At 40.4% G+C, this 12,024-nt stretch overlaps 2 protein-coding genes across 2 annotated transcripts; both read right to left on the bottom strand.

Moving 5' to 3' along the window:
• Nucleotides 1–1,335: 1,335 nt before the first annotated feature.
• On the bottom strand, nucleotides 1,336–1,837 carry LOC120018798 (dynein light chain 2, cytoplasmic). Its single transcript, XM_038962010.1, has 2 exons — nucleotides 1,706–1,837; nucleotides 1,336–1,528 (listed from the first exon to the last, which is right to left on the bottom strand). The coding sequence occupies exons 1-2, from the start codon at nucleotides 1,835–1,837 to the stop codon at nucleotides 1,391–1,393; spliced, it is 270 nt and encodes an 89-aa protein (XP_038817938.1). The 3' UTR covers nucleotides 1,336–1,390.
• Nucleotides 1,838–4,337: 2,500 nt separating this feature from the next.
• LOC120018192 (serine/arginine-rich splicing factor 1B) lies at nucleotides 4,338–11,052 on the bottom strand. Its single transcript, XM_038961252.1, has 4 exons — nucleotides 10,642–11,052; nucleotides 10,081–10,271; nucleotides 5,229–5,401; nucleotides 4,338–4,978 (listed from the first exon to the last, which is right to left on the bottom strand). Exons 1-4 carry the CDS (start codon nucleotides 10,830–10,832, stop codon nucleotides 4,775–4,777), a joined length of 759 nt encoding a protein of 252 aa, XP_038817180.1. The 5' UTR covers nucleotides 10,833–11,052; the 3' UTR covers nucleotides 4,338–4,774.
• Between the last annotated feature and the right edge of the window lie 972 nt (nucleotides 11,053–12,024).

Raw genomic sequence — 12,024 nt, 5'->3', positions numbered from 1 at the left:
CCAAACAGGAACAACCTTACTGAAAATTAATGGCCAATTGCCCAAATAATGTGTGGTGGGCTCCACCCACTGTAACTGTCCATGGTTTTGAAACAATGACTACACATTTTACTGCATCGTCAAAGACATGGTTAAGTAATCACAAAACTATTGAACGTGAACAGGATACAATGAAATGTTTAATCATTGACTTGATTATAGATTGACTAAATTAAAGTTTCCAAGTTTACTGGACACCTTTAAAAGGGACACTTCAGCATTTTGGTAATGAGGCCCTTTAGCTACTTGCCAGGAGTCAATTATAACTTTGATCCGTTAACCATAGACTTCCAGTCCTTGCGCTATCTACTAGCAACTTCGAGTCATTACAACAATGCTAGTTAGCATTAGCTCACGAAACAACCTCCAACTTCCTTCACACTTCAGACATAAAAAAATGGTATCAAGTTAATCTTACTCTGGGAAAGTAGATCTAGGGCCTCTGACAGAATATCCCTTTAGTGAAGTGCAATTGATTTCAGGTGCCCATGAACTGAGAATAAGAGGTACGTCTGTGCAAATCATACAGCAATTTGCATTAAACTATAAACAGAAACAGCCAACATAGCAAATAAAGTAAAAAAAGTAACCACTGAAGATTAATATTTTCTTACAATTTGAAAGTCTACAAAAGGACCTGAACACCAACATTCAGTCCTTTGTTGCACAGCCAGAATAGGTTCAAGTGTCGATGGTGTCAACCCTCTGCAAATGGAACCTCCAAGCATCTAAACAAGTCAGCATTGGAACTCTACTGACTTGGAATACAAATAGCAATAGAAAAATGCCAGATGAGACATTCCAGCTCATGAATTAAGATTGTGGGAAAATGGGATAGATAACAGCCGTTGCAAATCTGGGACGACATGTCCAAACACACTGCGCTAGGCTCACTTGTACCTCTGGCAATATACAGGCATTACAAACTGCTGTAGTACGTCAACGTCTGGAGCAACTAAACACATTTATAAATGACAGCACAAAAGTCACTGAAAACAAAACAGCTCTGGGGGAAAGCAGATGCACAACTACAATCTCTAGCTTTCCTTTATTATACAATCAAAGGCCACTGTTAAAGCATTTACAAATTAATTATAACAAAATGTAGCATTAACAAAAATCTCTTCCAGTTGCATTTTATGGAAACTAGTGAAAAGTCATATTTTTTTACTGTAACATATACACATTAAATATGGTACATCTTAATCCATGCAGTTGTGCACAGCCAGTTGTGTATCATCATGGTATGTTTATATTTTAATATTTGAAGTGTATGGGAAGTTGTGACATCAGCCACCAGTGCATTACAGTCCAGGTTGGGAAGAGAGGCACTCCAGGCCTCAAAGAGAACTCAGCCAGACTTGAAGAGGAGGATGGCCACCTGCCCTAAGTAGAAGTAGATGAAATGCTTTGTCTCATGAGTGACGTAGCTGCCGAAGTTCCTTCCAACAATGCAATGCCATGTAGGGTTATACTTCTTGTCAAATTCCTACAGGGATTTAAAAGCAGGGCTTTAGTAATCAATGACTGCATGAGGAAGAAAATGACCTCATGGCATGCACATCTTGCAGCCTGGTCATCGTATTTAAACAGCTTGCACCATGGAAGACGTCACTAATTGGAATACATAGGCCAAAGGGCTGACACTACAGTATTCACATCTCACCTTCTTTATGTAGGCTGCAATGTCCTTTTCTATATTATACTTCTCCATGGCCTGGGTAGCACAGTCCACTGCATCCTGCTGCATGTCCTCAGACATGTCAGCATTCTTGATTACTGCCTTCCTGTCAGTCATGCCTGCAAACAAGGACAAAAAAAAAGAAAGTCTAAACTAACGTAATTACAGATACAAAATGACAAGTCTAGTGAGGTGATAAAGCCGGAATTCACAGGTAACACGTGCAGCCATGATTGGCTTACCCAGTCTTCACCGTACAGTGCGGTTTACGATGAAAATCAAAGGATGAACCAATCAAGTGCAGATATATGATACAATGTTGCAATCAACGCGGTTCTATCAGTGTTTCCGAATGTACTGAATAGCTGGTCTGTATTTCGGCTCCAGATTACGTTGAGTGACTACGACCCTGTGCTGGTTAGGTACAATACGAATAGGTTACGGAAGAAACGCGATACAGGTAAAATTAAAAACCACATGGCGACATTACATTTATACAATTAGGAATCTGTCCACTGAAATGCACAATTCTAGTCTAGTTCAAACGTCAATATACATTTACTATTAGTTTAATTTCTACATATAATTCCTTTAAATTATGGATGATTTTACAGGTCCGAGGGTGATCGGATTCGTGCCAATAGCCTGCAGGTGGTAGTGATTGCGCATTAGTTAATTTTTTCGATTTAAATTCACAATAGAAAGTAGGCTACCTTGTACGAGAAACTTCGCTTCAATTAGACAACCTGAATCACCAGCATCCATGCAAGTCAAGTGTGAGTGCGTGCAGGCTACCAAACATTGTCACTCACCTTATTTAGGAGATGCTGATACTATCCCCTTCGTAATCAGGTAATTCCCCTTAGTGGATATCAAGCGTTGCTTACTTGCTGGATCGTGCTGCGACAAATTATTTTATAAGATTTACTCAAAGCAAATATGTGGGGAAACTGCCCTCGTAAAATACCTCCCCCGCCCTACACAATTTACCCTGCCATTGGCTGAGCTGCCACCTCTTCTTGTGTTTTGAGCATTTTCTAGCAGCTCCTCTCTGCCAGCATCTTATTTCATCCCACAATGCATCGTTAACAATACATGGTGAGGTAAGTAGAGAAGGCCTCCTGGCAAACTCGGCTGTACGGAGTATTTAATTATGCTCGATGTGTTAGTTTATTGATATCAACACCAATGAATGTATGAGAGATTATATAGGCTTATATTAATTTAATAGAAATATAATCCGTTTTTACTGGACTTTATATTGTCTGTGTGAGATGTATATAAACATCTGCTTGGAATGACATTTCCTCACTACCGCATACAACTCTTAACAGGCTGTGTTATCACTTATTTCAGTTTATATTCAGTCATTTCTTGATTAAGCCTAGTCCTGGACTAAAACATAAACGTAAATTATGAATCTCCTTTGAAATAGTTTAGTCCAGGACTAAAATTAATCTGTGTCCGGAAAACCACCCCATGGTGTAAAATGTAATACATTGGAGTAGATGGTTTACTGGGGTTTTCAATTAGGACTACAAATAAGCATTTATCTTATCTTATTACATCATAGGACCATGAAGATCAGCTTTAACAATCATTCAAAATAAAAATAAAAACCAGGTATGTTTTTTCAGGATTTTATTGAAAATGCTAAACTGAAAGAGTAAAGTAAATTTAAGTAATAAAGACAGACTAACTATACTAAATATAATCCCCAACCATCCCACATTTTAATGCCTTAATTACCAGACTCCTTGCATCCTTTGATCCAACTTCCTGGTCCTCAGTTTCCTTCTCTTACTCCAAAAACGTAAATAATCCTTAAGACTCTGCGCATATTTACCACTCAAAAATTGAAATAAACTGGGCCATTCAAAAAGTTGCATCTACGATTCCTTAATTAGTTCAATTGATTTGATTCCTGGAAAATGGATCCCGTTCCAAGCATCCATTCTTGCCTATCCCTTCCCTAAACGCTCCTCTGATCCGTCTCCAAGCATCCATCCTTGCCTATCCCTTTCCTAAACGCTCCTCTGATCCGGCTCCAAGGATTGGGATCCACTGAGCCACTCCTCCAATCAAAACCTTGAAATACCAGGAAAAAATCAGAGGGAAACCATTAGAATCATGTCTGATTTGGGCCCAGCCCACTTCTTATATTGTGCACTCATGACATGTCACTACTAATGATCAATTTAAAAAATGTCTGAGCACCAAAATCATCAAATTCAGTTGAATTAAAATATATATATATTTCTCAATGTTTGAGCTGAAACAAGCCCAGAGCCCCTGTCAAATTAAACCAGCATCTATAGAAGAAAAGATAAAGGGTTCTTATGTAACATTAAAGTCGAAAAGGTACACCTAAGGACATTGGTCCTGGCACAAAACCAAATACATGCACTGTTTATCAGCGCTTAAAAAAGGTTGCCAAACAATAAGTATATATATATATATGATAGAAAATTGTGCCACATTCAAGAGAATCATGCATCCTGTAGCAACCATTTTATCGATAGATGCAAATAATCAATACTAAACCATACCATTGCCTCGACCTGACTCCTCCTAAGATGTCCTATCCTGATCAAACAAATGAAATGTGCTCCACAACTTTTATTCCAAATCACTCTTTAATCCTTATCTTCAGATGTCTAAAGGAAGACACAAGGGTAAAACAGTTTAGCAATGAGACTCCCGACATCCCATGAAAAAGTACATCTCAATTTTCCAACACTTACAAAAACATTGATCTCATTAAAAAGAACAACCGGGTTTCAAGTGTTGCAAAAATTGAGGACAGACAATAGGTAAATCAAAATGAATTGAAAGGGATCAAAACAAAAGGACTAAAGTAGGGAGGGTCAGGGGAGGGAGGAAAGGTGACAGGAGGGGATACACCTACATACCAAGACCTTCCACTAGGACATCAGGAGATGCAATGCAAAAATTCAAATCTATAGTTGACTTCTGGAAAAACTCAAAAGGGGGTAAAAACAAGTGGAGAGGGGAACTGTTTACAGGGGATCCACCAAAAGGGCAACACAGAGTTTAGGAACGGGAGCGAGAGCGGCTATGGCGAGGAGAGTAGCGAGGAGATCCTCTGCCACCACGGGTACCACCACCGCGAGAGTTGCTGCGGCTGCGACTGGCTGCGCTGCGGCTCCTGCTTCGACTGCGGCTCCTGGAACGTGATCTTCCATAGCTCGGGCTGCGGGGACCATCTACTTTCACGCGAACGTAAGCGGTCTCTCCCTGGTAGACACACACAAAAAGAACTGGACGTTGAAACGAAAAGTATTTCCACCTCAAACGGTTCCTTCCATTGCATCAAAACAAGCCTTCAGTTCTTGAAAGGCTGCACAAGTAGTCACTGGATTGAAAGTGGGGAAAGGTTGAGGGGAAAGATTCAAGTGTTATTAGTCACTTTAGTTATCTTTAACAAAAATAGAATCATATCCTTACAATCAAATCCATGAACAACCAATCAAACCTGAAAGCATACCTCGTGTGATCGGAATTTGGTGTTATCCAGCTTTCGAACGGCGTAGGTCATGTCTTCTTTGCGCACAAACTCCACAACTCCAGTTCCATCTCTGAAAACGTCAGCATAACATACATCCCCAGCCTCACGCATGTGATCCTTGAGGTCCTGCCAGCTGCCACTCTGAGGAAGCCCTTTGGAGAGAAGAGCATATAAATTAGATATGTTTTACTCAAAGTGATAACTTTCAACACTTTGCTCAATAGTACAAACTTGCTCAATAGATCTGTGGCATAGCAGTATAATTCAGAATCGGCACAGAGAATAACTAAACCAGGCTGGTTCTACCCCACCAGAAACAATGAACTAATGTAGAAGACATGGATATGAAATAACTATCAATATTTAGTTGACCAAAAGACCACCGCTTCCATCTGGCGAAAAACTAGCCAATCAGTGGGTAGCCTCTGCCGAGTACCCAAAAACCAGATGTTCCAGCGATACTCCATCTTAACTCCTCCTCCACATTTACTGGATTGGTTGAACAGTGCAGAAGAGGTCTGCCCAACAGTTTATTTTCCTTCTCGCCAAGACCCGAGGTGCGTTCAGTTCACTTCGACGTTTGATACATTCTTGAACTAAGTTACGGTCGCTGGGTATGACGAGTATATAAAGGGCAGTGGCCATGTTGACAGCGTTCCCCAACCCCTCCCAGTTTTTCAACTGGTCATACTGAATGCAGCCCAGTATGTAGGGGACCTAGTTTCAGGCGATTACTTTACACCTGCTATGTTAACACAGGGAGTCCATTTGTTAGTGAAATACAGAAGACCACCAGCACAGTGTTGTTGAAATATTAAAGACTGTTAAGTTACCGTTTGTACAGTAGGTCAACGTGGTGGCATGCAGTGCAACAAATTATGTATATCAACTAGAGGTTGATCGATTAAATCGCCATGCCGATTAATTAGGGCCGATTTCAAGTGTTCATAATCGGTAACCTATTGCAATCCACAAGGAGAGTGCGTGGCAGGCTGACCACCTGTTACGCGAGTGCAGCAAGGAGCCAAGATAAGTAGCTAGCTTGCATTAAACTTATCTTATAAAAAACAATCCATCTAAACATAATCACTAGTTAACTACACATGGTTGATGATATTACTAGTTTAAAACTAGCTTGTCCCGCGTTGCATATAATCAATGCGGTGCCTGTTAATTTATCGTCGAATCACAGCTTACGTCGCCAAACGGGTGGTGTTTTAACAAAAGCACATTCGCGTCAAGGTATATGCAGCAGTTTAGGCCGCCTGGCTCGTTGCGAACTGTGTTCAGACCATTTCTTCCTAACAAAGGCCGTAATTAATTTGCCATAATTTTACATAACATTGAAGGTTGTGCAATGTAACAGCAATATTTAGACTTAGGGTTGCCACCCGTTGGATAAAATACAGAACAGTTCCGTAATTAACTGAAATAATAAATATTTGGTTTTCAAAATGATAGTTTCCGGATTTGACCATATTAATGACCGGAGGCTCGTATTTCTGTGTGTTTATTATAATTAAGTCTATGATTTGACATAGCAGTCTGAGAGGTGGTAGGCAGCAGCAGGATCGTAAGCATTCATTCAAACAGCACTTTCCTGCATTCGCCAGAAGCTCTTCGCAATGCTTGAATCACAGCGCCGTTTATTACTTCAAGCTTATCAACTCCCAAGATTAGGCTGGCAATACTATAGTGCCTATAAGAACATCCAATAGTCAAAGGTATATGAAATACAAATGATAGAGAGAGCCCTATAATAACTACAACCTAAAACTTCTTAACCTGTTTGGGATAGGGGGCAGCATTTTCACTTTTGCATGAAATGCGTGACCAGATTAAACTGCCTGCTACTCTGTCCCAGATGCTAATATATGCATATTATTAGTAATATTGGATAAAAAACACTGAAGTTTCTAAAACTGTTTGAATGATGTCTGAGTATAACAGAACTCATATGGCAGGTGAAAACCTGAGAAATACAACCAGGAAGTGGGAAATCTGAGGTTTGTAGTTTTTCAAAGCTTGGCCTACCGAATACAGTGTCTATGGGGTTAAGTTGCACTTCCTAAGGCTTCCACTAGATGTCAACCGTCTTTAGAAACTTGTTTCTGGCTTCTGCTATAAAGGAGGGGGGAATGGGAGCTGAATGAGTCATGGGTCTGGCAGAGTGTCTCAGGCTCGTGACGTGCACTCCCGACAGAGTTGGCTCTCGTTCCAATGCTTTGCGCAGACAATGGAATTCTCCGGTTGGAACATTATTGATGATTTATGTTAAAAACATCCTAAAGATTAATTCCATACATCGTTTGATATGTTTCTACGACCTGTAACGGAACTTTGAGTTCTTGTCTGGACGCAGTGCTCATGAAGATGGATTACTGGGCAGAATACGCTAACAACTAGTGGCTATTTGGACATAAATGATGGACTTTATGGAACAAAACAGTCATTTTGTCGAACTGGGATTCCTGGGAGTGCATTCTGATGAAGATCAAAGTGAATATTTATCATGTTATTTGTAACTTCTGTTGACTCCAACATGGCGACTATTTCTTTGGCTGGATTGGGCTCTTAGCGCCGTACTCACATTATGCTTTTTCCGTAAAGTTTTTTTTGAAATCTGACACAGCGGATGCATTAAGGAGAAGTCTATCTTTAATTCTGTGAATATTACGTGTATTTTTTATCAATGTTTATTATGAGTATTTCTGTGGCTATCTGCAAAAACATCTGGAATCAAAACATTACTGCACGTAACGCGCCAATGCAAACTGAGATTTTTGGATATAAATATGCACATTATCGAACAAAACATACATGTATTGTGTAACATGATGTCCTATGAGTGTCCTCTGAAGATCAAAGGTTAGTTAGTGATTAATTTTATCTATATTTCTGCTTTTTGTGACTCCTATCTTTGGCTGGAAAAATGGCTGTGTTTTTTTTTGACTTGGCTCTGAACTAACATAATCATATGTTGTGCTTTCGCTGTAAAGCCTTTTTGAAAATCGGACACGATGGGTAGATTAACAAGATGTTTATCCTTCATTTGCTGTATTGGACTTGTTTTACTTTCTTCTCCAACACTGTTTTTGCATTATTTTAACCAAATTGAACATGTTTCATTATTTACTTGAAACTAAATTGATTTTGTATTATATTAAGTTAAGCTTTCATTTAGTATTGTGGCAATTGTCATTATTACAAATATATATATAAATAAAAATTGACCGATTTAAATCGGTATCGGCTTTTTTGGTCCTCCGATAAATCGGTGTTAAAATCATAATCTGTTGACCTCTAATATAAACCCAACCCACATTACACAAGGGTGTTAGAGTCCATTGTTTGTCGCATCACCTATGCGAGAATTCTACAAAAAACAGAGGTGATCAAGTAAATCACTAAACGTCAATGGTCATCAAAAATTAATAAATCATTTGAAAACCTGAACGTGGAAGTTAACCAGAAGATATCCCTCTAGTGGTGTGGGGGCTGTGCTTTGGCAAAGTGGGTGGGGTTATATCCTTCCTGTTTGGCCCTGTCCGGGGGTATCATCGGATCTCTCCTTCTCCCTCTGAGGACCTGAGCCCTAGGACCATACGTCAGGACTACCGGGCATGATGACTCCTTGCTGTCCCCAGTCCACCTGGCCTTGCCGCTGTTCCAGTTTCAACTGTTCTGCCTGTGGCTATGGAACCCTGACCTGTCCACCGGACGTGCTACCTGTCCCAGACCTGCTGTTTTCAACTCTCTACAGACCGCAGGAGCGGTAGAGATACTCTTAATGATCGGCTATGAAAAGCCAACTGACATTTACTCCTGATTATTATTTGACCATGCTGGTCATTTATGAACATTTGAACATCTTGGCCATGTTCTGTTATAATCTCCACCCGGCACAGCCAGAAGAGGACTGGCCACCCCTCAGCCTGGTTCCTCTCTAGGTTTTTTCCTAGGTTTTGGCCTTTCTAGGGAGTTTTTCCTAGCCGCCGTGCTTCTACACCTGCATTGCTGTACAGCACTTCGAGATATTAGCTGATGTACGAAGGGCTATATAAAATAAACTTGATTTGAACCATGTCTAAAACAATAAAAATCACAATACTGTAAGTTGTGATATTTACATGATATGAGCCCAAATCTAAAGTAAGTACCATGCTTAGAATGTCCAATTCTGTGGGACAGAATTTATGAAACCTGCAAAATTGGTGTTCATATTTGCGAGGAGTATTCCTCATTCTACCTGAGTAAGATTGATGTGACATTGTATTGCAAACAAGTATGGGAAAGTCCTGAGGGTGTTTTACGGTCATCAGACGTCCTTGGACGGAAGTAAAGGTACGTCTTTCCTTCACCTCCTATGTTCCAGAATGCCCTGACTAGACGTAAATCTGGAACACTCAAATTAGTATGTTACATTTGGTATTGTTACATAAGACTGGTACTTTAAATTAATGGGTTTAACATGCTATGCTGTCATTTTCTTCCGTACATAGGAATTATCATATTAAGTAGCTAATTTACATAGTCTGCTTTTCACAAAGCACGAAGATGAGGACCCTACCGTAAAACTATTAGTCTTAAATTATTGTAATGATGTGTTCAGTACTGTCTCATTTGCATAAGATCAGTTTATTTGAATCTACTCTGTTCTACATCAGCCCTGAAAATGTCATTAGAATATGACAACCCTATCTTGAGATATTGGACAGAACGTGTTGAAATTAAGACTCCAGACAAATGATTCTGTGCCATCATTGACCAGTAGCGACCCTTTCAGTACACTTGAAAATGAGACCTCAGCAATGGTAAGTCTCCAACTCACCTGAGACAATGACCCTGTACTCGGAGCGTCTGGATGGCGGCCCGTATCTGCCTCTAGGGGCCCCACCAACACCCCCACCACCACCAAAGCCGCCTCTCCCCCCACCCCTGCCGCTCCGAGGGAATTCAACTCGCAGCCGATAACCGTCGTAGTCATAGCCGTCTCGTCCGTACACTGCATCGTCGGCATCCCTGAAAAAGTGATAATAGAAAATGTTAGTTAAACAATCGACCACACAGCACCCTGTGGTGTACCTCATTAGCCGGCTAAACTAAACAGTTTACGATAACTCGTGGCGTTTAGTCGGCTAGCCACAAACAAAGACACCTTCACAATGTGCCACTGCAGAAAGAGAAGAAACTAGCTATCAAGCCAATTAACGTTACATTCTTAAAACGAAAATAGCTAGTTACGTTAACGTTAGTTACATCTGCAAACTAAGTCGATTTACAACGACGTCGCATGAGCATAGATATTCAAGTTACAGTATAGTAACGTTAGCTGGCTAACTAGTAACGTTAGAGCAGTGCACAAGTTGCTAACAAGCTAGCCTTTAGCTACCTGGGATCTTCAAATTCGATAAAGGCAAAGGGAGGTCCTCCTCTTCGATTTTTCAAGTCGATGTCGCGAATAGCTCCATATTTGTAAAACACGTCCTCGACATCTTTGGTGCGAATATCAGGGGGTAGATTTCCGACGTAAATACGACAATCGTTGTTTCCTGCAGGGCCTCGCACGACGCCTCCCGACATAGTAGCTAACGTTAGCTATTTTATTTTAGCGTTAGGTTGAAATAAAAAGCGAGTTCGCAAAACGTTATTCAAGTAGATCACAACCGATTAGAAAACCATATGAGTATAGTGCATAAACACAAAATAAGGTATCAATCGCGCTTAAAGTTGTCTGCTAGCTACACTTCTCCCGGTGCAGAACCGCGCTTCTTCGCGAGGGCATTCATGAATACCGGAAATGTACCCAGTAGAGAACTCTAGAAATGCCTACCTCCGCCAAACAAAATAGTCCACAGTTGTACAGGGCTCATCTGTTAAAGAGACCTGGGTGTCAGTATGCCTCCCTGATAGAATAAATGTTAAATCAATAAACACAGGTGTGTGATATTGGTATAATTACGCGAATAATTTCAGCTAAGAAGGTTTCAGGTGAGCAGATTATTCGATTATAATTGTTTGGCCATTATCGCCTTGCAATTTTAAATCGTCATAATTTATCAATTGGCCTTATGAGTAGTGGCCAGCAACCTATTATTATAGGCTGGCCTACACCAATAGTATTGAATTTACAAAGTATATACACACATGCACTGTTTATGAATGAGGACCTTCTTGGAGCCTAATGTTTCACGCTTGGTCCCGACCCTTTCAGCGAATGTTTGTGAACCCAGTGCGGTGCGCTTAATTTTCTGTGCGGTGTGAACACTCCAAAGGAACTCTGACCCCTCAAGGGGCCCAAAAGCGAAACGAACTGAGAGTTCGCTTGAATTCTGCGGTCGGGTTCCAATTTTTTTAGGGCAATGTGAACGCGAAGCTCCTCAGGTTAGTTTGTCATTATTCCCGCACCACACACTAGACTACTGCGACAGTTTCCCTTTCCCTAAACACTCACATTGGTGCCACAAGAGAGAAGATGATGAATGTGTGGAGTTTTTAGTTAATATTATTTGTTTGCAATATTTGATCTATAGTCTAAGAGAGCTTAATCAACTGTTTATTGATTGTGGGGTTTGAATAGTGTGAGAAGACAATCTATTTGGTGAGAATCACAACGTTGGGTACAAAATCTATTTTTTTATTTCACCTTTATTTAACCAGGTAGGCTAGTTGAGAACAAGTTCTCATTTACAACTGCGACCTGGCCAAGATAAAGCAAAGCAGTGTGACACAGACAACACAGAGTTACACATGGAGTAAACAATAAACAAGCCAA

This window comes from Salvelinus namaycush, chromosome 23, assembly GCF_016432855.1.
Source record: "Salvelinus namaycush isolate Seneca chromosome 23, SaNama_1.0, whole genome shotgun sequence".
Lineage (NCBI taxonomy): Eukaryota > Metazoa > Chordata > Actinopteri > Salmoniformes > Salmonidae > Salvelinus > Salvelinus namaycush.
The sequence above is the reverse complement of the archived record's forward strand: the minus strand, read 5'-3'. Positions and strand labels throughout refer to the sequence as shown.

Excerpts from the sequence above, each read along its gene's own strand:
- LOC120018192 (XM_038961252.1), bottom strand. The coding sequence starts at position 10,832 with ATGTCGGGAGGCGTCGTGCGAGGCCCTGCAGGAAACAACGATTGTCGT. Across the intron at positions 10,272-10,641 it reads ATCGAATTTGAAGATCCCAG|GGATGCCGACGATGCAGTGT; the intron begins GTAGCTAAAGGC and ends TCACTTTTTCAG. Across the intron at positions 5,402-10,080 it reads GTACAGGGTCATTGTCTCAG|GGCTTCCTCAGAGTGGCAGC; the intron begins GTGAGTTGGAGA and ends TTCTCTCCAAAG.
- LOC120018798 (XM_038962010.1), bottom strand. The coding sequence starts at position 1,837 with ATGACTGACAGGAAGGCAGTAATCAAGAATGCTGACATGTCTGAGGAC. Across the intron at positions 1,529-1,705 it reads TTGCAGCCTACATAAAGAAG|GAATTTGACAAGAAGTATAA; the intron begins GTGAGATGTGAA and ends AAATCCCTGTAG.